This window comes from Hyperoodon ampullatus, assembly GCF_949752795.1.
Source record: "Hyperoodon ampullatus genome assembly, chromosome: 2".
NCBI lineage: Eukaryota > Metazoa > Chordata > Mammalia > Artiodactyla > Ziphiidae > Hyperoodon > Hyperoodon ampullatus.
In genome coordinates this window covers 82,327,084-82,353,290 of record NC_136915.1, presented here as the reverse complement: position 1 = coordinate 82,353,290, position 26,207 = coordinate 82,327,084, and the positions used below count along the sequence as shown (strand labels likewise).

The 26,207-nt window shown below is 37.0% G+C and overlaps 1 protein-coding gene across 2 annotated transcripts in view; it reads right to left on the bottom strand.

Moving 5' to 3' along the window:
• Positions 1–20,971: 20,971 nt before the first annotated feature.
• The window catches only part of BTBD8 (BTB domain containing 8), a gene marked incomplete at its 5' end in the record, with an annotated part of 89,830 nt that continues 84,594 nt past the window's right edge, over positions 20,972–26,207 (bottom strand). For both annotated transcript variants that reach the window (XM_079696426.1, XM_079696425.1), the window contains 2 exons: positions 20,972–21,618; positions 23,118–25,448. In XM_079696426.1, the coding sequence (XP_079552552.1) occupies positions 21,149–21,618; positions 23,118–25,448 (2,801 nt within the window). In that variant the 3' untranslated portion in view covers positions 20,972–21,148. The remainder of the gene's footprint in view (positions 21,619–23,117; positions 25,449–26,207) is intronic.

Below are 26,207 nucleotides of genomic sequence, written 5' to 3'. Positions count from 1 at the left end.
TCCCAAATTTCTATCTCCAGACTTAACTTTTCTCCTGAACTCCAGATTGGTATATACAACTGCCTATTTAATATTTCCACTAACAGACATCTCAAATTTCACATGGCAAGACAACTTTTAATTTCCACCCTGCAAAACTGTACCACCCAGAGTCTTCCCCATCTCTGTTAATAACTCACATTTTTCCTATTGTTAGATTTAAATACCTTGCCTCTCATTTACCCCATCTCACCCATCAGGAAATCTTGTTGCCTGTACCTTAAAAATATATCCATAAATTCCATAAATTATTGATTCCTGGATTGAAAATGTAAAATTCAACTTGAAAGCGTAGAATCAATAAGAAATAGATATTTCATAAACCTTGCAATGCCATGTTTCCACATTAGTTGCAGAGTGACAACCTGTTATGAGACTGCAAAAATATCTTAATGTTTTTTGTGAGATGCCTCCATTTCAGAAACAACAACGAAGCCTTGAATCTACTTAGTGGCTTGAACACTTGGATAGATCTAAAATAATTAATGTATTTCAGTATTTTTTCCCTTTTAGTCAATTGCAAATGTTGAACAATCATTTTCCTTTGAGGCTCCACTGCACGTTCTTTATGTTATCTGCTTCATTCTTTTTTTTTTTTTTTGTGGTACGCGGGCCTCTCACTGTTGTGGCCTCTCCCGTTGCAGAGCACAGGCTCTGGACGCGCAGGCTCAGCGGCCATGGCTCACGGGCCCAGCCGCTCCGCAGCATGTGGGATCTTCCCGGACCAGGGCACAAACCTGTGTCCCCTGCATCGGCAGGCAGACTCTCAACCACTGCGCCACCAGGGAAGCCCTTCTGCTTCATTCTTGATGTTCCGACCTTGATGTTGTAGCCCATCAAAAGGACACACACACACACACACACACACACACACACACACGGAATTATAGAGGAAGATGGATGAAAGAAAAGTGGCTGTTTTCAAATAGCCCTTTACCAGTTTTCTTTGATATGAAAAACTGACACAGTACTATATTCTCAGACCCTGACCAGGTATAATCCTTATTTTTAAATGATTGGATTTAGACAATTTATTGTTTTGGAAACAACAGGATCAATTTAATTAAAATCATCGGATGTTTTAAAAACATCCAAATTTGGCTTCAAAAGCTTTTCTGTTTCTAAATAGGTTTGAGTGTGAATGTATATGACTTAGATAATAAAAGCAAACACTCAGTTCTCTACTTATGCACTGAGAAAAAATTTTGCACTCTCTCACCTCGCTGGTCCTATTTGTCCTCTTTGACCTAAATCTCTCCTGGTTCTCAGCTATCTGTCGTGGTAATCCCTTGTGCTGCTGTTGGTCTAATGTTCTTATTGAGCACAGCTGTAATTCAGTGATGACTTCCTCAAGGTTTAGATATTTTGACAGATTATTTTTAGCCTCAGTCCACAGTCATAGTGTAAAAACAACTAAGATGAAAACTGAACACACCAGCAAACAAGTAAGTCTGACAACTTAAAAATCCCTAAATTTATTTTATTTTATTTTTTTATTTTTTATTGTATATGTAAACTTTTACTGGGAATTTAAAGTCTTGTTTTATAGTAGTGTGGATTAGTGAACTTTTTCTATATTTTTAAAATTTTCTCCAAATTTTTTGTCAGTGAGCCCATAGCTGATAATGAATATTAAAACAAACAAACAAAAAACCAATGTAGAACAAAAATAAATACCCACCCAAGGGCAACAACAACAAAAAATCAAGAATTAATTTGACAATAGTCTGTAAGGTTAAAAGAATGGAAAGAGAATATAAATAAAGTTAGTCAAATAAATAAATCATCCTTCTAGTAAATATGTATGTTTCATCTGAAAGAATGAAAGAAAATAAATATAATACCATCTTTTTTTTTTATACAGCAGGTTCTTATTAGTCATCCATTTTATACACATCAGTGTATACATGTCAATCCCAATCTCCCAATTCATCACAACACCACCCCCACCCCCCGCCGCTTTCCCCCCTTGGTGTCCATACGTTTGTTCTCTACATCTGTATCTCTATTTCTGCCCTGCAAACCGGTTCACCTGTACCATTTTCCTAGGTTCCACATATATGCATTAATATGCGATATTTGTTGTTCTCTTTCTGACTTACTTCACTCTGTATGACAGTCTCAAGGTCCATCCAGGTCCCTAGAAATGACCCAATTTCATTCCTTTTTAAGGCTGAGTAATATTCCATTGTATATATGTACCACAATTCTTTATCCATTCATCCGTCACTGGGCATGTAGGTTGCTTCCATGACCTGGCTATTGTAAATAGTGCTACAATGAACATTGGGGTACATGTGTCTTTTTGAATTATGGTTTTCTCTGGGTATATGCCTAGTAGTGGGATTGCTGGGTCATATGGTAATTCTATTTTTAGTTTTCTAAGGAACCTCCATACTGTTCTCCATAGTGGCTGTATCAATTTACATTCCCACCAACAGTGCAAGAAGGTTCCCTTTTCTCCACACCCTCTCCAGCATTTGTTGTTTGTGCATTTTCTGATAATGCCTATTCTAACTGGTGTGAGGTGATACCTCATGGTAGTTTTGATTTGCATTTCTCTAATAATTAGTGATGTTGAGAAGCTTTTCATGTGCTTCTTGGCTATCTGTATGTCTTCTTTGGAGAAATGTCTATTTAGGTCTTCTGCCCATTTTTGGATTGGGTTGTTTGTTTTTTAAATATTGAGCTGCATGAGCTGTTTATATATTTTGAAGATTAATCCATTGTCCACTGATTCATTTGCAAATATTTTCTCTCATTCTGAGGGTTGTCTTTTCGTCTTGTTTATGGTTTCCTTTGCTGTGCAAAAGCTTTGAAGTTTCATTAAGTCCCGTTTGTTTATTTTTATTTCCATTACTCTAGGAGGTGGATCAAAAAAGATCTTGCTGTGATTTATGTCAAAGAGTGTTTTTCCTATGTTTTCCTCTAAGAGTTTTATAGTGTCCAGTCTTACATTTAGGTCTCTAATCCATTTTGAGTTTATTTTTATGTATGGTGTTAGGGAGTGTTCTAATTTCATTCTTTTACATGTAGCTGTCCAGTTTTCCCAGCACCACTTATTGAAGAGACTGTCTTTTCTCCATTGTATATCCTTGCCTCCTTTGTCATAGATTAGTTGACCAAAGGTGCATGGGTTTATCTCTGGTCTTTCTATCTTGTTCCATTGATCTGTGTTTCTGTTTTTGTGCCAGTACCATATTGTCTTGATTACTGTAGCTTTGTAGTATAGTCTGAAGTCAGGGAGTCTGATTCCTCCAGCTCCGTTTTTTTCCCTCAGGACTGCTTTGGCTACTCGGGGTTTTTTGTGTCTCCATACAAATTTTAAGATTTTTTGTTCTAGCTCCATTAAAAATGCCACTGGGGGCTTCCCTGGTGGTGCAGTGGTTGAGAGTCCGCCTGCCGATGCAGCGGACACGGGTTCGTGCTCCGGTCCAGGAAGATCCCATATGCCGCGGAGCGGCTAGGCCAGTGAGCCATGGCCACTGAGCCTGTGTGTCCGGAGCCTGTGCTCCGCAACAGGAGAGGCCACAACAGTGAGAGGCCCGCGTACAGAAAAAAAAAAAAAAAAAAATGCCGTTGGTAATTTGATACGGATTGCATTGAATCTGTAGATTGCTTTGGGTAGTATAGTCATTTTCACAATATTGATTCTTCCAATCCAAGAACATGGCATACCTCTCCATCTGTTGGTATCATCTTTAATTTCTTTCGTTAGTGTCTTATAGTTTTCTGCATACAGGTCTTTTGTCTCCCTAGTTAGGTTTATTTCTAGGTATTTTATTCTTTTTGTTGCAGTGGTAAATGGGAGTATTTCCTTAATTTCTCTTTCAGACTTTTCATCATTAGTGTATAGGAATGCAAGAGATTTCTGTGCATTAATTTTGTATCCTGCAACTTTACCAAATTCATTGATTCTCTCTAGTAGTTTTCTGGTGGCATCTTTAGGATTCTCTATGTATAGTATCATGCCATCTGCAAACAGCAACAGTTTTACTTCTTCTTTTCCAATTAGTATTCCTTTTATTTCTTTTTCTTCTCTGATTGCTGTGGCTAGGACTTCCAAAACTATGTTGAATAATAGTGGTGAGAGTGGACATCCTTGTCTTGTTCCTGATCTTAGAGGAAATGCTTTCAGTTTTTCACCATTGGAATGATGTTTGCTGTGGGTTTGTCGTATATGGCCTTTATTATGTTGAGGTAGGTTCCCTCTATGCCCACATGGTGTATGATCCTTTTAATGTGTCATTGGATTCTGTTTGCTAGTATTTTTTTTTTTTTTTTTTTGCGGTACGCGGGCCTCTCACTGTTGTGGCCTCTCCCGTCGCGGAGCACAGGCTCCGGACGCGCAGGCCCAGCGGCCATGGCTCACGGGCCCAGCCGCCCCGCGGCACGTGGGATCCTCCCGGACCGGGGCACGAACCCGCGTCCCCTGCATCAGCAGGCGGACTCCCAACCACTGCGCCACCAGGGAAGCCCTGTTTGCTAGTATTTTGTTGAGGATTTTTGCATCTATATTCATCAGTGATATTGGTCTGTAATTTTCTTTTTTTGTAGTATCTTTGCCTGGTTTTGGTATCAGGGTGATGGTGGCCTCAGAGAATGGGTTTGGGAGTGTTCCTTCCTCTGCAATTTTTTGGAAGAGTTTGAGAAGGACGGGTGTTGGCTCTTCTCTAAATGTTTGATAGAATTCACCTGTGAAGCCATCTAGTCCTGGACTTTTGTTTGTTGGAAGATTTTTCATCACAGTTTCAATTTCATTACTTGTGATTGGCCTGTTCATATTTTATATTTCTTCCTGGTTCAGACTTGGAAGGTTATACCTTTCTAAGAATTTGTCCATTTCTTCCAGATTGTCCATTTTATTGATATAGAGTTGCTTGTAGTAGTCTCTTAGGATGCTTTGTATTTCTGTGGTGTCTGTTTTAACTTCTCCTTTTTCATTTCTAACATTATTGATTTGAGTCCTCTCCCTCTTTTTCTTGATGAGTCTGGTTAATAGTTTATCAATTTTGTTTATCTTCTCAAAGAAACAGCATTTAGTTTTATTGATCTTTGCTATTGTTTTCTTTGTTTCTATTTCATTTATTTCTGCTCTGGTCTTTATGATTTCTTTCCTTCTGCTATCTTTGGGTTTTGTTTGTTATTCTCTGGTTCCTTTAGGTGTAAGGTTAGATGGTTTCTTTGAGATTTTTCTTGTTTCTAGAGATAGGCTTGTATAGCTATAAACTTCCCTCTTAGAACTGCTTTTGCTGCATCCCATAGGTTTTGGATCATCATGTTTTCATTGTCATTTGTCTCTAGGTATTTTTTGATTTCATTTTTAATTTCTTCAGTCATCTCTTGGTTATTTAGTAACGTATTGTTTAGCCTCCATATGTTTGTGTTTTTTACGTTTTTTCCCCTGTAATTCATTTCTAATCTCATAGCGTTGTCGTCAGAAAAGATGGTTGATATGATTTCAATTTTCTTAAATTTACTGAGGCTTGATTTGTGACCCAAGATGTGATCTATCCTGAAGAATGTTCCGTGTGCACTTGAGAAGAAAGTGTATTGTGTTGTTTTTGGATGGAATGTCCTATAAATATCAATTAGGTCCATCTTGTTTAATGTATCCTTTAAAGCTTGTGTTTCCTTATTTATTTTCATTTTGGATGATCTGTGCATTGGTGAAAGTGGGGTGTTAAAGTCCCCTACTATGATTGTGTTACTGTCGATTTCCCCTTTTATGGCTGTTAGCATTTGCCGTATGTATTGAGGTGCTCCTATGTTGGGTGCATAAATATTTACTATTGTTATATCTTCTTCTTGGATTGATCCCTTGACCATTATGTAGTGTCCTTCCTTGTCTCTTGTAACATTCTTTATTTTAAAGTCTATTTTATCTGATATGAGTATTGCTACTCCAGCATTCTTTTGATTTCCATTTGCATGGAATATCTTTTTCCACCCCCTCACTTTCAGTCTGTATGTGTCCCTAGGTCTGAAGTGGGTCTCATGTAGACAGCGTATAGATGGGTCTTGTTTTTGTATCCATTCAGCAAGCCTATGTCTTTTGGTTGGAGCATTTAATCCATTCACGTTTAAGGTAATTATCGATATGTATGTTCCTATGACCATTTTCTTAATTGTTTTGGGTTTGTTTTTGTAGGTCCTTTCCTTCGCTTGTATTTCCCACTCAGAGAAGCTCCTTTAGCATTTGTTGTAGAGCTGGTTTGGTGGTGCTGAATTCTCTTAGCTTTTGCTTGTCTGTAAAGCTTTTGATTTCCCCATCGAATCTGAATGAGATCCTTGCCAGGTAGAGTAATCTTGGTTGTAGGTTCTTCCCTTTCATCACTTTAAGTATATCATTCCACTCCCTCTGGCTTATAGAGTTTCTGCTGCAAAATCAACTGTTAACCTTATGGGAGTTCCCTTGTATGTTATTTGTCATTTTTCCCTTGCTGCTTTCAATAATTTTTCTTTGTCTTTAATTTTTGCCAATTTGATTACTATGTGTCTCAGCGTGTTTCTCCTTGGGTTTATCCTGTATGGGACTCTCTGCACTTCCTGGACTTGGGTGGCTATTTCCTTTCCCATGTTAGGGAAGTTTTTGACTATAATCTCTTCAAATATTTTCTCTGGCCCTTCTCTCTCTCTTCTCCTTCTGGGACCCCTATAATGCACATGTTGTTGCATTTAATGCTGTTCCTAAGGTCTCTTAGGCTGTCTTCATTTCTTTTCATTCTTTCTTCTTTATTCTGTTCCACAGCAGTGAATTTCACCATTCTGTCCTCCAGGTCACTTATCCGTTCTTCTGCCTCAGTTATTCTGCTATTGATTCCTTCTAGTTTGATTTTCATTTCAGTTATTGTATTGTTCATCTCTGTTTGTTTGTTCTTTAATTCTTCTAGGTCTTTGTTAAACATTTCTTGCATCTTCTCAATCTTTGCCTCCATTGTTTCCCGAGGTCCTGGATCATCTTTACTATCATTATTTTGAATTCTTTTTCTGGAAGGTTGCCTATCTCCACTTCATTTAGTTGTTTTTCTGGGGTTTTATCTTGTTCCTTCATCTGGTACATAGCCCTCTGCCTTTTCATCTTGTCCATTTTCTGTGAATGTTGTTTTTGTTCCACAGGCTGCAGGATTGTAGTTCTTCTTGCTTCTGCTGTCTGCCCTCTGGTGGATGAGGCTATATAAGAGGCTTGTGCAAGTGTCCTGATGGGAGGGACTGGTGGTGGGTAGAGCTGTTTCTCTGGTGGGCAGAGCTCAGTAAAACTTTAATCCGCCTGACTGCTGATGGGTGGGGCTGGGTTCCCTCCCTGTTGGTTGTTTGGTCTGAGGCAACCCAACACTGGAGCCTACCTGGGCTCTTTGATGGGGCTAATGGCAGACTCTGGGATGGCTCACGCCAAGGAGTACTTCCCAGAACTTCTGCTGCCAGTGTCCTAGTCCCCACGGTGAGCCACAGCCACCCCCCACCTCTGCAAGAGAGACCCTCTAACACTAGCAGGTTGGTCTGGTTCAGTCCCCCCTGGGGTCACTACTCCTTCCCCTGGGTCCTGATGTGCACACTACTTTGTGTGTGCCCTCCAAGAGTGGAGTCTGTGTTTCCCCTAGTTCTGTCGAAGTCCTGCAATCAAATCCCACTAGTCTTCAAAGTCTGATTCTCTAGGAATTCCTCCTCCCATTGCCGGACCCCCAGGTTGGGAAGCCTGACATGGGGCTCAGAACCTTCACTCTAATGGGTGGACTTCTGTGGTATAAGTGTTCTCCAGTCTGTGAGTCACCCACCCAGCAGTTATGGGATTTGATATTATTGTGATTGTGCCCCTCCTACCATCTCATTGTGGCTTCTCCTTTGTCTTTTGATGTGGGGTATATTTTAGGTGAGTTCCAGTGTCTTCCTGTCGATGATTGTCCAGCAGCTAGTTGTGATTCTGGTGTTCTCACAAGAGGGAGTGAGAGCACGTCCTTCTACTCTACCATCTTGGTTCAGGGCCTCCAAAAATCCCTAAATTTAATATTGAGCTGGATAAAGAAATTCCTACCTAGCCTTCCTTTCAAGGCCTAGTCAAGTTTTATCATATAATTCAGTTACTGTCTGAACAAGGATAAAAGATACATAGTATCTATTTCTTTGCACTCTGCCTCAGATCAAGGGCCTACACCAACTAGAAATTTTGTGGTTATCACTTTACCTGGTAGGCACCACTTTTTGAGGCAGCCAGAATTGTATTAATCACCTGTCTCTCTTCCTCCCTTTACCTCCATTACCTTGTCCTGTTGTTCTACATCCACAGAGATGAGCTCCCAAAAAACAGCTGAACAGGAAAGAGGGAGTGGACTGCATGTTGAGAAATGTCCCAATCTAGTATAGCATTGTAGGTAGGGGCAGAGAGAGGATGAACCTAAGAGCAGTGCAGACTGAGAATACTGTAGTTTTTCATGTGCTCCATCATTTAAGAATAACAGATGATCAAACAGTCGGGTAGGAAAAGCCAGCAGAGCAAACAGCAGTAGGTGCATGCCTAGTAGACATGGATATTGAAATAAGAAATGGCATACATACAAGTGGGTAGGGAATAGGACCAAGGGAAATATACACATTTTGTCTGCTGATAAACATGAAGTCTAAGGACTCTTACTTATGAGTAGAGAAAAAAGTCAACATGGAGCCTATAACAAAATATTTCAGAGCAAGAGAAAGGAAATGGCATCATAAAGACTCAAAGGAAAAGCATGATCCAAAAGAAAACTTTAAGAGACTACTTGCATCCTTAGAGTACAAAAAGCCATGCATGTTCTATAAACATGCATCCAAAGTATGAGAAGAAACATGTAAGACAACAGGCTGAAGTGGAAAGTCAATAGAATGTTACGAATGAAGTAAAGGAGGAATGGAATGATACAAAAATTATACAACCACAGAATTAAAATATCCACATTGGCAATAAAGAAAACCTTGATTCTGGAGGAATATTGAATACATAATGAGGATTATTTGAGACACTCCAGGATAAAGAGAGAAAGGTCAGAGGTAGGTGATACAGATAAAGGTGAGAAAAGGTAATAGGTATTCATGAAGAAGAAACCAAAACAAATGGGAGAAAAATCAAATGTTTGATAGGAAGAACACTTTCTTGATGAGAAAAAAGCCCATAGATGCAGACAGAAAGGAATAGCCATGTTTTTGGCAAAAATAAATGACAAAGACCTACATCTAGACATGGCCTGACACTGTTTTTATTTTTTCAATAAATTTATTTATTTATTTTTGGTTGTGTTGGGTCTTCCTTGCTGCATGCGGGCTTTCTCTAGTTGCATTGAGCAGGGGACACTCTTCCTTCCGGTACACGGGCTTCTCACTGCGGTGGCTTCCCTTGTTGTGGAGCATGGGCTCTAGGCCCGCAGGCTTCAGTAGTTGTGGCTCGGGGGCTCCAGAGCACAGGTTCAGCAGTTGTGGCACATGGGCTTAGTTGCTCCGTGGAATGTGGGATCTTCCTGGCCCAGGGCTCAAACCCGTGTCCCCTGCATTGGCAGGCGGATCTTAACCACTGCACCACCAGGGAAGCCCCCTGACACTGTTTTTAAGTTACAGTGCTATAGAAGAAGTAGTCCAGACATCCATGAAAGAAATAAAAGATGTTGCCTAGAAAGAAGAAAAAATCATGTTAGCCTTGCACTTCTCTGTTGCCACACCAAATTACAGGAGATAATTACTACAAGCTATTTTTCTGTCAACTGAGAGATAAGAAGGACTGGCAATAAGCACTAAACGAGTTAAATGAAGACATAAATCTAAAGAACTATAAATATGGCCACAGAAGATAAACACAAATGTAATGCACTGATTTATGCAAGTCTTCAGATCCTTTCCAATTCTTGTCCCCTATGGCTCAGCACTTTCTCTGCTTCCCAGCCCAAGCAACCTTGTCAAAGGCTCTTGCCTTCCTTCAATAATAAGTTTTGATTGCTCCAACTGCATTTTGTCTCCTGACACCACCAGCTGGCTCAGCCTTCCCAGGCAGGTATTAAAGGCCAGCTTTGGCATGGCCTCTGTCATACATGATACAGTGGGAGCTGTATGGCTCAATGGAATCCACATAGGCTCTGGATTCTCCAGTAGTTGCCAGCAGGGGCCTATGTCACAAACTAGAAGTGTGGGGTAGTTAACTCCTATTGAGCATATTTTGGGCAATGGGAGGAAAGGGATAGGACTGAGCACATAAGTTGTTCACTCTTCTTCCTCCCGATTGTTCCAAAATCCAGAACTTCCCTTGGCTTCTCCAAAGATGTCCTGTGTGACAAAGAAACCAGCTGTTTCTCATGAAGCTGAGCACAACTTGCCACCTTCTGTTTACTTCCTTCCTTGTTTTACTTTTTCCCTCACTGTTGCTTCCCTGGGACTGAACCCTCCAACAAAGCATTAGTTCCACAAGCTTTGCCTTAGGCTCTGTTTTGTGGGGAGCCGGGTTAAAACAGTCAAAATTACTCTAGAGAAGTTATGTAAAAATTATGAGTGATAATCTGGATCCAAACATTCAAAATATCTCAATAACAGAGAAAGAAGTAAGAAAGGACATAACAGAGGAGAGTGATGGAGAGGTATGCTAATTCCTTATCTTAAATAGGGGAAACTCAAAAGATGGAATTACACATTTGATTCTTGTGAATTGGAGAAATATAAGTTAAAGAATGTTTTAGGGAAAATAGGGTTAACTGTTTGGAGAATTAAAAATGGAATACTGACCTTTCAAAAACTAGAGAAAAGTAAATAAAATCTGATTTATAGAGAAAAAAGACAAAAAACAAGAAAGCACAAACCATAAAAATCTAAAACAAAATGACAAAATTAATAAAGTTAAATCTTATAAATGATGTTGAAGATATTTAAATAAAAATAAAAATGTATATTAGCAAAGACAAAACAGAATGGTAGAGGAGATGGTAACCACATTTGGGAAGCTGTAAGCAAAAGGAGGGATAACTAACCTAATAAATCCAAGAAAGCTAAAGCCTAAGCCAGCAATGGGGAAAGTCAAAAAGTAACTCAGAACTCCCAAAGGCTTAGGAATTTGTTCCAGAGGTTCTGGTGTACCAGAGGTGTGACTAAAATTCAAAAGAATTGTCAAAATTCTGTTTAAGAAGCACTCAGAACCCAAGATGCCCTCCTCACGGCCAGGTGATTCCATGTCTCTCACCTCAGCAGAACTGGAGGTTCTTTCTCTGAAGAGGGTAACATGAGGGTCTCTGACTGGGGGACTGCAAGTGCAGTTGGAAATGGAGTTTGCTGAAAATAGGAGGATAAGAGAACAGTTACACATGGAAAGTGAGACCCTCAGCCATCTTTCCACAGTCACATCCTAGAATATTTGTATCAAGGTCATTATTTTAAAAATAAATTTATTTATTTATTTTTGGCTGTGTTGGGTCTTTGTTTCTGTGCGAGGGCTTTCTCTAGTTGTGGCAAGCGGGGGCTACTCTTCATCGCGGTGCGCGGGCCTCTCACTGTCGCAGCCTCTCCTGTTGTGGAGCACAGGCTCCAGACGCGCAGGCTCAGTAGTTGTGGCTCATGGGCCCAGTTGCTCCGTGACATGTGGGATCTTCCCAGACCAGGGCTCAAACCCATGTCCCCTGCAGTGGCAGGCAGATTCTCAACCACTGTGCCACCAGGGAAGCCTAGTATTACTAACTTTAGAGTCTCTTGACTGAATTGTTGTTTCTAAGATGTCAACATTATGTTCAAATAAATTTTAAAATGAGTAATTTTTAAGAAAAAATTTATGGGAGAATGAATTAAACAATGATCTTATAAGATGACTTATTTCCTGCTTCTAAAAAAATTTAAAACTTAAAAAGCAGCAAATAAGGATTTGTGATGGCAGTAATAGCTGTTTGACACTGACACGCTGTAAATAAATCTGTGTGGTAATATAAACTGACTCAGGCATTTGTGATGCACATGACAGCTCAAAATGATTTCATTTCCTCAGTAGTTTTTAGATTTTCTTATCTCATTGACTATGAAAAGTACAGTCAACCCACACACTGTTCTTGGATTGATTTTAATGTAACCTGCCCAGAATTTTAGCTTGATTTTCAAAATTAGAAGTGAAATTGAATTCCAAGCAAGGTAACTGACTTGACCAGTACTTTAAACTTGTATAGTATAATAATACTTGGAATTGTTTCTCTACTTTAATATATTTCAATTGCTTAGTTGAATCTAATTAACTCCAATAATTTTTTATGTTGGCAAAGCATCTAATTAGTTTTCATTCATAGCTCCTAAATAATTAAAATGTTTAGTGGATAGTCATTTATTTACTTATAATAGCCTCACTTATCAAATTTATTACTTATTAAATGTATTCATATTTTCGAAAACTATTTTATGGTTCTTTTTCTATGCTTCTTTGAGTCTGGTTAGACATCTTTTGATTGTTTACCAGCCATTTGCATTTTAGTTTTTGTTAAAAAGAAAAAAATTTCCCCCCAGTTTATCTTTTGCCTCTTCATTCTGTTTATGATATTTGGGGCATATATTCATTCTAAAATTTAAATAAGCAAATTAACAATCTTATATTTTATGTTTTATGTTTTGGAGTTCCATGTGTTTTTTCTGGGTTTCATGTGCTTTCTTTTTTTTTTTTTTTTTTTTTGCGGTACACAGGCCTCTCACTATTGTGGTCTCTCCCGTTGCGGAGCACAGGCTCTGGACGTGCAGGCTCAGCGGCCATGGCTCACAGGCCTAGCTGCTCCGCGGCGTGTGGGATCTTCCCGGACTGGGGCACAAACCCGCGTCCCCTGCATCGGCAGGCGGACTCTCAACCACTGCGCCACCAGGGAAGCCCTCATGTGCTTTCTTACTGCAGGATTATATTAAAGTATCACACGTTTTCTTTTTTTTTTCTTTTTTCTTTTTATTGAAGTTTAGTTGATGTACAATATTATATAAGTTATAGGTGTACAAAATAGTGATTCACAATTTTTAAATGTTATACTCCATTTATAGTTATTATAGAATATTGGCTATATTCCCTGTGTTGTACAGTATATCTTTGTAGCTTATTTTATACATAATAGTTTGTACCTCTTAATCCTTTTCCCCTATCTGGCCCCTCCCCCACTAGTTTGTTTTCTATATCTGTGAGTCTGCTTCTTTTTTATGTTCACTAGTTTGTTGTATTTTTTAGATTCCACAAATAAGTGATAACATACAGTATGTCTTTCTCTGTTTGACTTATTTCACTTAGTATAATGCCCTCCAAGTCCATCCACGTTGTTGCAAATGGCAAAGTTTCATTCTTTTTTATGGCTGAATAATATTCCACTGTGTGTGTGTGTGTGTGTGTGTGTGTGTGTGTGTATTTTTATATATATACACACTGCATTTTCTTTATCCATTCATCTGTTGATGGACAATTAGGTTACTTCCATATCTTGGCAATTGTAAATAATCTCACCTTCTTATAGTAGTTTTTGGCATCATTGTTTCAAGTTAAATTTTGGTATCTACGGAGATGATTTTTCTATATTTGACCTATTAATATGGATGTAGTATATGAATAGGTTTCCCAACCTTAAATTGTCTTACATTCCTTAAATAAATTGCCACATATTATTATTTTAATATATTTCTGGATATTTTAGGAATTTTGCATTGACTATTATAAGTGATATTATTTCATAATTTTCTCTTTTATGCTATCTTTAGTTAGATTTTGGTGATCACATTATGATGGCTTCTTAAATTGCATCTGGAAGCTTTCTTCTTTCTCTAATATGCCAAAATGATAGATCTTGAATGCTTTCTCAGTTTCTTCCAAGGCTAAAAATCTGTGTAGATTTTCTGTCTTTTTTTGAGCCTGTTTTGGTAATTTATATATCTCTAGAAGTTATTCATTTCATCCAGGTTTTCTACTGTATTTGTATGTAGTTGCACAAAATACTACCTTATTAATTTCTGTTGTTTTTTCTAATATTGTGTACTTATGCTTTTCTCTCCATTAAGCTAGTGTGTGGGTTGTTTTGTTTTTAAGAATCAGCCCTTAGATTTATCAGTTTTATTCTTTTTCTGACTTCTAATTAAGTTCCACTATTGCCTGTATTAATTCCTTTCTTCTATTTTCTTTGGATTCAATTTAATGTTATTTTTCTAACTTCTTGAATTTGTGTTGTTCTCTATAATTTATCCAGATCAGAAGACTGTAGGAAAGTATTCTATTTACTTTCTTGACTTTAAAAGTAGATTATGCATGTTTTGAGAGTTTGGATCTAAGTAAAAGGACAATTTTGTAAGAGTGTTAGACATCTTCTTCCCTAAGCATGTAATTGTTTAAATGCAGGTATATTTCTATTTTAATTTTTTATCTAGCTCTCTTGCCAGACTAAAGTTGACCATAAATTGAATAAAAAGAGGTAAGCTTCAGAACATTTAATGTGAAAACCCTTTTAGGGAAAAATACTGTATTTTTTGGTGTGGAAGTATTTTTTCCTAATATCTTCCTGATTTGGAAATGTATTATTTAATTGATTGGGATAATGTTATCATAAAATATAGAATCAGAATAGAATTGAAATCCTCAGATTAGAATTAAAATTCTTGTGATAATACTGTCTAAATTTGGAAGTAATTAAGAAACCATTGTGTGTAAGATGAATCACAAATACTGAAAGTAACTCATGCAATATTAACATGATAGAAACGTATACTTCTCATATCTAACTAGCTGGATTCAAAGTAGTCTTAATATAGGAATTTATAGTATAAATAATATACATATCACTGGAGAAGAGTATGTAGATAATTCCAATCCCAAAATAGCTCCTGCAATAAATCACTAAATTGAGACAAACCAAGTTCCCACCCCCTACTCCCCCCAACCAAAAAAACCCAAAGAAACAAAACTAGCAGTACATGGAGTGGGGAGTGGAAAGATCATAGTTTGTTGGGTTTCTGAATTTTGAAAGACATATTATATACCTTGGTTGTCTCAACTGCATTTCAAATGTGACATGTCCAAATTGAAAATTATCTTTTTTTCAACTACAAAGCATCAGCCTTCCATTTTTTACCTATTAGAATTCTGGGGTATGAAGAGGAATCACCTTTATCTGTTCTTCCAAGTCTTCATATTCAGTTGGCAACCACATCTTGTTCATTCTACCTCCTAATTTTCTCTCAAATCCATCTTCTTATTTCTATCTTCGCCATTTTTTCCTTAGTTTGGGTCTCTTTTTCTCCTTAATCATTCCAATGACCCCTTTACAGGTCTTCTTTCTTCCAGTCTCTTCTCTTTCTAAGACATTTTTCCACACCATGCAGCTAGAATAATCTTAATAAAACAGTCCTGGACTTCCCTGGTGGTCCAGTGGTTAAGATTACATGCTTCCAATGCAGTGGGTGCAGTTTCGATCCCTGCTCAGGCAATAAGATCCCACATGCTGCACGGCAAGGCCAAAAAACCCCCAAAAACAACAAACAAAAAAGTCCTATAATATGTTTACCTTTGATTTAATATATTTAAAATATTTAATATGATTGCCTAAATGGCTTTCCCCAGTCCTTGGCATGGCTTACAGGTTCTTCATGTCCTGGCCTTCCTGTACTTTTCCAGCTTTATCTTCCACTACTGTTCCACATGCATTTAGTGCTTTAAACATCTGAAGTTCCTTGAAATGCCCTATATCAGTTAGTATTCTTTGTGCTTGATCCCACCTTCTCCTGCCTCTTCCTAGATGGCCCCTGATTCATTGATTATTCCCAACCTCTTATTTTCAAAGTGCTAAAGTTACTTGTATCTTAAAAACAACAGTAACTTCAAGCTACCACTGTCTCTTTTTCAGTCAGTCTCCTTAAAAGAACGAGTTCTACTTCCTTACTTCCTGTTCACCTTTCAACCCACTGTAGTCTAGTTTCTGTCCTTACTACTACCCTAAAGAAAACACCAATTGACAAAAACTACCAATAAAGTCCTAATGTCCAAATCCAATATACTAGTCTAAGTGTGAACCTTGACATTTCAAACAGCATTTGGCACTATTAACCACTACTACTTACCTAAAAACAAACATACTTATTTTTCTGTGCCTTGTAGAAAACATGGAAAATATGAGTTAAAAGATAAAAATAATAATCACCACTTAACCATAACCACTATTAATACATACTTATTTCCTTCAAGTCTCTTTTTCTATGTACTTATAAGTATAGAAAATTGGATGTTATATTTATACATTAATATTCTGGGTTTTTTTCTTATAAGTATCTTCTCTTGACATGAAATAGATTTTTTGAAAACAATTTTAATCATTTCATAATGTGTTATATAGATGTACCATAATTTAGCCTTTCTGCTACTGTTGACATTTAGCTAGTTTTCAGTTTTCTCTTGTATATCCAGCTCTCTGACAAACATTTTTGTAGACAAATCTTTGTCTCAGATTCTTCTTATTTCTCAATGGCAGGTCCCAAGAGGGGAAAGGACTAGTTTAAGGATATAAAGTTATAAACATTCTTGACATAGATTGCCTAATTACTTCCTGGAAAGGTAATTTACACTCCTACAGCAACATACAAGGATCCCAAACTTACCATTATCTTGCTAACGTTGAATTTTTTTTACAAACTTTTAAAAATCCTTGCCACTTTGATAGGTTAAAGTAGAATCTCAGCCTTGATTTGCCCTTCTTTGATTAGTGGTGATTATACCTTCACCACTGTCTCCTCTTATCTTTGGCCTCCTAGTTCTCTTACTTCTGAATATTCCTTTTCAGTTTCCTTCTCCGGCTTTTCTTTTTCTGACTATTCCACAGTATTTTGTCCTCAGCCTCTTGAATGTCCCACAGGCCTCACAAACTCAGTATGTCCTAAACTAAACTCATCCCCACTCCTCAGCTTGCTTCAATTTTTGGCTAATGATGTCATCCACAACCCAGGCACTTCAGTCAGAATCCTGAGTCTTCTAAGATGACTCCCTCCTCTCACCCAAAATCAATGTTTCTCCAGTCCACATCTTAAATCTAATATGGCCACTCTTTCTATCTCCACAGCCATTGCCCTAGTTCAAGCCTTTATTAACACTCATCACTAGTCTACCTGCCTTGAATCCTGTTCTACTCAATTGTACATACTGCTTCCAGAGTGATCATTCTAAAATGCAGATCTGATCATGCTCCTCTCTGTCCTATATGTCCCTGTCCAACTTCATCTCTTGCCCTCCCCATCCATTCCCTTCTACTCTTCAGCCATATGGAACAAGAATTCCCCACTGCCTCTAAACTCTTTTTCTGCCGAATATGCCTCTTCCTTTGTTTTGTGAACTCTTACTAGTCCTAAAATAGTAAAGGAGCCTATCCAAGTATCATTCCATCATTTCTCTCTCCTGTGTACACTGATTACACATCATACAGAGCTTTATTTTGACACAACATAACAACTTAAAAAGTTTTGTTTAACAATCTCTTACTAAACTGAGATATTCAAGGACAGATACAATGCCATTCATCTTTTAATACCCAGAACTATCATAGGCCCTCAAATATGTATGGAATAAGTGTTATTTTTGATAGCAATTAAAAAATTCCTATCTTCTCCTACCATATCTCAATCTACCTAATGTCTCTGTTACCAAATCCTCTTCCATTCCCCATTTCTAAGGTTGACAAAACTATTGTAATTGCATCTTGAGATCTGAGTGCTTCTCCAAAACAGGCCATCTTGATTACTGCTGACAGTTATCTTTCTGAAACACCTGGTTGTGTTACCTATTAACTTAAGAAACAAGTTTGATGACTACCCATTGTGAGCAGTAGGTGGTTATTTCCCCAAGAATGTGCAAACAGATTGTCCATGGAGAGTTAAAAATAAATAAATGAATGCATAATGGAAAGAGACATGATGCCTACCAAATCCAGAGCTTTGACTATTTAAACATTCAAGCATAGTATTTAATAACTTCCAGAATCCAACTCCAACTCAGCTTTTTAGCCCTATCTTCTACCACTCTTTGTCTGCATCCTCAACACATCCTGGTCACCATTCCTTAAGGTGCTCCTATGTCTAGAATGCCCTATCACCAAGCAAATTCCTGCTCATCCTTGAAAGCCAGCATCAGATATTACTTGATTGCTCCAAGAGATGGTACAAAGGGGCTTTAGACTCTTTCCATAATGTTCATCAGTCCTCCACCAAGAAGTCAAATTTAAAAAAAAAAAGATTTTTTTGTATGGATGGAGTTTTTGAGTCTTAGGTAAACTATGTATAAAAGCATGTTTTAAAAACGTTTGTATTTTTATTGATCTGTAACATACAATCTAAGGAAAGGCAAAGTACTTCCTATAAAAGTTCGTCTTCAAGTCAAGTTGCCTGGCCTACACTTCCAACTAGATTGCAGCCACCAAGCCCCTTTATAGAAATTCTGAAGCTTCACTGAATATTACTTGCCCTTAAGAAGCTTTCTCTAATCTTTTCTTCCTGACAATTTGTTCATAGCTTTTCCCTCTGAGCTATTACAACTCTGACCATATACAATTGTTATCTTACCAAACAATGGCATAATGTGTTATTTCTCTCTTAGTTTCTTCTACTAGGGTAGCTCATCCAGGGTAAGGATGCTACATCAGTCTCCTTATGTGTAAAATAAAGATAAGACATATCTCATAGAACTGTTGTGAGAATTAGATGTTAATGCATATTTAAAGCACTCAGCACAGTGTCTAACATTTAATAAGTGTTAAATAAATTTTAGTAGTTATTTTTCAGTATATGTTTGTTGAATGATAAAGAACTAGCCCAGAGTCTTGCAGGAAACAGACTGGTAGATGTGTTGTTCACAAAAGGGCATGATAAGAAAACACACGTCCTGAAATTACCTAAGAGGTCATACTTAAGGACTTAAGTCCTTCCCTACTATCTATTTGCAAATGTGACATGAAAGAAATGAAGTTTCAATTATAAATTTGTGAACTTCTGAGGTAGTTTATTAAAGATAACAAAACAATTTCACATTTGGAGAAAAAGAAAACACACTGTCTTGGAAACCTGTGCTGTTTCTGACTCTATCATATATTATTTCTTTATGCTACAAACTATCTATGAATGAATTTGTTTTCAGATTTTATGATAAAAGTCAAATGAAGTGTGTTGTGTGGTAGAAATAACATCAAACTGAAATTAAGGAATACTGAATTCTAACTCACCAATCAGTGTGGGACCTTGGGCAATTTTAAAATTCCTCTGGGCTTCAGAGTCCTCCTTGGGAATTTGAAGGGATTAAACTAACCTTTAAATTCCCATCCAGCTTTAAGACACAAAGTTTTTATAATACTGTTTTTGACCTTTTTCTTATATGGTTTTCCCTCCTCATTAGAAACTGAACTCTTTTGGGTGGCAGGAGTCAAACCTTATTTATCTTCACACTTCAGTGCCGAGAACAAATGTGTTTCTTGACTGTTTGAATTAATGAGTGTCCCTTGCAGAGCTTCTAGTTAAAAAAGGTATGGTATAACAGGTTAGTAGCTAATGTTAACATTAATATGTTATTATATAAGAATACCAAATGATTGTGCATTAATATAATTGTTGATATTCAATATAGTTACAGGTTCTCTCTAATGCTGATCATTTGTTGAAAACTTTGTGAATTTATTATTTTTTAATTTTTATTTTTGGCCATGCTGCACGGCTTACAGGATCCTAGTTCCCTGACCAGGGATTGAACCTGCGCCACAGCACTGAAAGCGCTGAGTCTTAACCACTGGACCACCAGGGAACTGCCCGAAACTTTGTTAATTTAGAAAAGGAATTCTAAGCCAAAATATTACCTTACTTCTGATCTATTTTAGAGAAATTATGAGTTAGTTACAAAGATTTGAGAGGTGCCAATTCTACTAAATCCCATCACCCTAAGGGTAACATCCACCAATATCAAGTAGGTAACCAAGTGTTCACTCCCCAGTAGAATTTTGTAAAAAAGATGTTTATCTTTGCCTTTCTACCAAAATTACAGACTGAAAGACAATCTGATCAAGGAAATAAGGAACTAGAGCATATAGACAAATGGAAAAAGCAAACATACATGTATGTGCACACACATGCACACAATTTATAACTCAATTGCGTCATGTACCCATTTTCAAGGTAATATTTAGTGCAGGATTACTGCAGGTGCAGTTCAAAAATATCTCTACCATGGAATGAAAAATGGAGAGTGATTAACTATAAAGGAAGTCTATATAGATAAAACAGATGGACAGCTTTCCCACTTTTTTTCAACAAGGGCAGATGCCTTTCTGCGGATATATCCCAAAAAGAGTTACAGGAAATTCCACTTCTACTGTTTTAGCAAAAATGTCAGTGAAATTTGAGATGCATTTACTTGTCAATTTCCTGGACCTGAATTGTTGGGAAAGCCAAGGTTTTTTCTAATATTAATATCAGCCTCAACCATACCAACCTGAGTTTGAATGTTACAGATTAACTCTACATAAATTGACACAAGCACAATAAGTTTTTTTATTGTTAAATTATGGTTGCCATATGCAGAGCAAAAAGTAAAGGGACTGTTCTACTTGTGCATTCACATTTTAAATTATTGAATGATAAACAAGTAAATGAATGATCAGTTAGGAAAGGAAAACTAAAGCAAGGGTTTCCTTACAAGTCTTCTAATTTCTCTAATAATTATAGAAAACATGCTCAAGATTTTTAGAAAAACACTTTTTTCTACATGTGATATCGTATTAATAAACAAACTATGTTTACTTCAGTAAATTGGAAAGACTTCCTCAATATTAAGGATAGTCTAATAGGCTAATGCAATTATCATTTGGATATAATATAAGCATCAAAAAAATAAAGGGGTGGCATAGTTTAACATTTTCCAAAGTGTTAATACTCTTTTTTTTTTTTTTTGCGGTACACAGGCCTCTCACTGTTGCAGCCTCTCCCATTGCGGAGCACAGGCTCCGGACGCGCAGGCTCAGCGGCCATGGCTCACGGGCCCGGCCGCTCCGCGGCATGTGAGATCTTCCCGGACCAGGGCACAAACCCGTGTCCCCTGCATCGGCAGGCGGACTCTCAACCACCGTGCCACCAGGAAAGCCCCACAGTGTTAATACTCTTAATGCTGAGTTTCTAGTTCCAGAATTGTCCATTCCCCTTGGGGTGAACAATCCTCAGAGGAAAAACTAGCCATGGTGATGCTTGCTGAGGAATCATCGAATGGAGATGTTAGTTCACTCCATCTGTTTAAAGTGTCAACATGTGCTTTACCCTGAGGTTTTGAGCTGTCTCGTGCTAAAAGTAGTGTCTGATTGATTAGATACTGTGCTAAATTTAAGTCTTCAGGAATAGAATTTGTAATATTTAAGTTTGAATCCTCTTCAGAGAGCAGTTGCTTTAATAGCGTCCAATCTTGTTTTGCAAAGTGTTGCTCATCTTCAAAATCCATGTCTGTAACATGTGTTTCTGATTCCATTTTCTGCTCAAATGCTTCTGTTACATCCATCTCATATATTGGAGAGAGGGTTTTTGAAGGCCGATGGTCATACATGTAGATTTGTGTCACTGTGTCACAATCATCTATGTCTCCTGAAATAATTCATAATACTACACAATGTAAAAACTGCACATGTTGGTACCCCTCAGAGTTCTGTAGAACAATATTAACACAATATAACAGTTATTGTCCAAAAAAAAACAGAGAATGGGAAAAATAACATTTATACAAAATTGACAAGATTTCTGAGGCATTTCTTTTTCTATGTTTGAAAAAAAACCCTCAAAGGTAATGTTTAGCAGCAAAGTCAACATAGGCAACTAACAATAATTCTCCAGTTTAATTTGAAAACTTGTGATACAGAAAACAAAAATTATTTAAACATAAACAGAACGCGCACATGTATCTAATTCACTACAATAGAAACTTAAAGAGAAAATAAGAGGCCGTTATTTGATGGTGACTTTTAAGGTAAAGTCAGTTTCAAAGGGAGAATAAATACATTTTATCTAAAGACTTATATATTGTACATGCAAAGGAGGATGCAAGCAAGGACAAAAAAAAGTACAACTTTAAAGAGTTCCCTATTCTTGTGATTTTGCTGAACAGGGACTACTGGTAAGTATTTTTCTTAGTTCTGGTATACAGTAGCTACTCAGTCAGCCACTATTGCATATTTTAAATGTGGGTCATGGTTCAAATTACTATAATAAGGAAGACAAACACACAAAACAATTAGACAGGAAACCATCTATACATATGAAATAAGCCTGGGATTTGTTCACATATTATCATTGCTTCTAAATATAATCTCTTTTAGGAAATTTATCTTTTTACTTGAAAATTTTAGAATAGAATTATAGTGATCCTGAAAGTCTTAATCTCTGTAAAATGTATATAAATTTTTTTTTTTTTTTTTGTGGTACGCGGGCCTCTCACTGTTGTGGCCTCTCCCGTTGCGGAGCACAGGCTCCGGATGCGCAGGCTCAGCAGCCATGGCTCACGGGCCCAGCCGCTCCGCGGCATATGGGATCCTCCCAGACCGGGGCACGAACCCGTATCCCCTGCATCGGCAGGCGGACTCTCAACCACTGCGCCACCAGGGAGGCCCGTATAAATTTTAATAATTAATCTAGTTAAAATAGTTCAATGCTTTTAGTTACATATTACTATACTTATTGCACAGCCCTCTTAGATATATATTAGCATAGTTCATAAATCATATCCAATGTATAATAAAATTTCTAATAGTCAATAATTCCTATGTTAAATTAGACATAAATAACTAAATAATAGCAAACTAAGTTTTTCTCTTTATTCTTTCATGTAAAATCTCTTAGTAGGTTAGCTCTAATAAACCACCAAAATTTTTACTAGATATTAATTTTTCACTAAGATTTTAAGTGAACAATAAAGAGTAACTAGCTATATTCATTCTATTAAGAAATTTCAGTTTTCATTTAAAATTTGAATCTGTTGCTTAAGTAATTATTCTATCTAACTAAAATGTAACATTCAGGGCTACCTACAACTTTAAAATTCTATAAACTCATTTTCTTATGGATTTAGCATTTCTATATCTGTACATTACCTGCAGATAAAGCAATATTAGCTTTCTCGGTAGCTGCAGAATGGCTCTCTTTCACTTGACCTTCTGGAGGCAGAACTTGACTCCAATAAGAGTCCAGAGATTTTGTAGAGCTGTTCTTTGGTATGTCAGAATTGGGGTCTCTTTGATGAAGTTCCAAATGACATGGTCTTTCTTGAGATTTTATATCACTATCTGAAAGTTTGCTGTGTGGCTGAAAGTCATTAACCACATTGCTTCCACTGTTTACTTTTTTATCTTCTGGAGGAAGCTGTCTGCCTCCTCTGGACAGGACATCTGTTGTGCTCTTTTTTTCTGTGGCTGAAGCACTCTGTTTATCTTTTCTTGAAGAGTCAATGCTACTAAGACCCAAGGGAGAGCTTTTGTTTTGATATACACTATTGCCTTTCTCTTGTCTACATTCTAAAATACTACCTTTACTTCCTTGTGAGTATCTGGAGTAGCAGACCCTCCCGTGATGTTCATGAGAAAGGCCATCAAAAACATCAGAAGGTGAAGGAGAATCTACAGAAGGCTGAAAGGGAGCATGGACTTCCCCTTCATCAGATCCTAGTTCTTCACATTCATCTACCGAAAGTAAAACTGACCTTTTAAAATTTTTGGTTGCACGAAACTCGTGACTTTCATTTTCAGTTGCATCTTCAAAAGCTAAATTAATTATTCCCTGAAACTGCTGAAGAGCTCGGTTAGATGTAGAGAAATTTTCTGCAACATTTTCAGCTTCAGACCTTTCATCTTCTGTTTCATCTGCTGAGGAAGAAACCTGATCTACTTCCTGAGCAAACTGGATACTGCCTCGTGGAATATTTTCTTTTTCCCTAGAGTGGGCTCTTGTAGATCGAGACCAAATTTCTGGCCTTTTCCTAGGAATCTCATCATCACTTGTCGAATTAACTTGGAAAAGATCATTACTACTTTGTTTTTTCATTTTCACTTCAATTCTTAAGTTACTATCATATATTTTTAATTCTTCAGGAGTACTGGTGTCACTGCTACTTCTTCCAAGAAAATCATGGCACAGCATAGTGCCACATTTAGAAATACCCCTGTCATTTGACCCATCATCATCCTGAGACCCTCCAGCATCATAGTCTTCAGATCTAGGCTTTATGTCATCAGAGGATGTTGTAGCACTGCCACTGTCAGATTCAGGACTCTCTCTCTGATGCAGAACACTGGTACTCAAATTCCAGTGACTCATGAATGGAGCTTCTGGAGTTTCATGGCTCTCTGGAGTTTCTGTTTTTTCCATATCTTTAGGAGAATTTTTCCCTGGTATTTGTTCCAAAAAACACTTGGAGGAAGTATTTGAGTCTACTGTACCATGTTTGTCTCCATTCATGGCAGAGTCATCAGAAAGCTGATTGGTAATTGTCTGTTCTTCTACATGAATTCTAGATTTTCTGTCATCTTGACCAGAATTTAAGGTACCATTTGTCTGTTCAGGAACACAAGGTAAAACATCTTTCACACATTTAATGTTTAATTTTTTGTTTGTATCTTTTCTTCCTGCTTGCTTCTCCCTATCTGACACTGAATGGACTTGCTCTACATTTGTTGAGTCTAGGTCACAAACTGGATTAGAGTTCAAAGAGTTTTCATTTGGATTTGAAATCATGGATTTTAGAGCAGTGGTGCTATAAAATTTTGGATCTACATTATCACTCTCATCAGAATGACAATGTATTTTAGCTGTGTTGCGTTGATCTGTTTTTTTGTGACCAGAAAAATTTGTTTCACTTTTATCTGAACAAATCTGTTTTGATTCCAGTTCATGTTTTATTAGTTTATCCAGATTTGAAATATTTTGACATTCTAACACCAACTTTTCTTTTTCTTGATTGTTTAATGGCTTTTGTGGGTCAAGTATGCATGGTGACTGAAATGCTTCTGTATCACTGATTTTGGCTATGAGATTAATTAGAGGTTCATGAGGCTTCTGTTCAGAAACATTGCCTTTGTTGTTATTATCACATACATCACAAAGCACACTTTTTTGGACAACAGATGGTTCACTTTTTAAAGGTCTCAGAGAAGAAGGCTGAGTCTTCAATATAACCTGTCCAGGAAGTGTTTTCTGTTTTGAATCTTTATTATTCAAAGTTTCACCTTTTTTAGATTGATTTAGGTTTTTAGGCATTGCTACTATTTTTGCACTAATCTTAGGCAATGTTGTTTGTCCTTGCTTGACAATTTTTCTCTTAGGTGTTTGTTTATCTGTAGTTACACCATGGTCCAATTTTGTCACATTTTCATCAGACTGCCTTGAAGACACTGAAGATTTTACTGAATCTGGTGACTCTCCTTGGGATCCTAAGTAAAGAAAATTCAAAAATATACCTTCCAGTTTGTGAGTGAAATTCAATATTTGTTTTTAAATCCCTTTAGAAGAAATAAAATAGATAACAATGAAATGGCAACATAATGATCAAATGGACAATTACAAATTAGGCGTTAGTGATGTGATAAAATAAAACAAATTTATTACAAATATAGAGGAAGTATTCCAGCATCTTAAGTAAAATTATTAAAATATGATCTCTCCTCCTCAAGTAAACAGCATTGATCCTTATGCCAGAATTGGATTTGCATAAATATATGGGGGTAGAAAAATCTGATTTTCTTATGCCAAAAGAGCAGTAAGGGTCTTTCTTCCCTTTGAAGTTCTAGGGGGAAAAACAGACTGTTCCACATAGCTGAAAAGCAGAATCAAGCTAAAACACAAAATAGAAATGTTGAAATTGTTGCAATTTTTTTTCCTCAAACAGTAACAAAGCTAATTTATTTCTCATAACCAGATCACTATTATTGTAGCTCATTAGGGTTAACAACTTAGATCTGCAGTTGAAACTAAAGCTGGTAACTGGAAAGAAAGAGGATTAATTTTGGGAATTCATTTGTTTATAATGGTTGAAGTCCTAGAGATGATATTTTGAGCATTTAAACCTGTCAAACAGAATTATCAAATCTTTTAAAATGTTTAATTTTTAGCTGTCACTAGAACATGAATAACTTTTCTCTGGCTTACTTTTAAATTTACTTTCAGTATTAATTCATTACCTACCTCAAAAT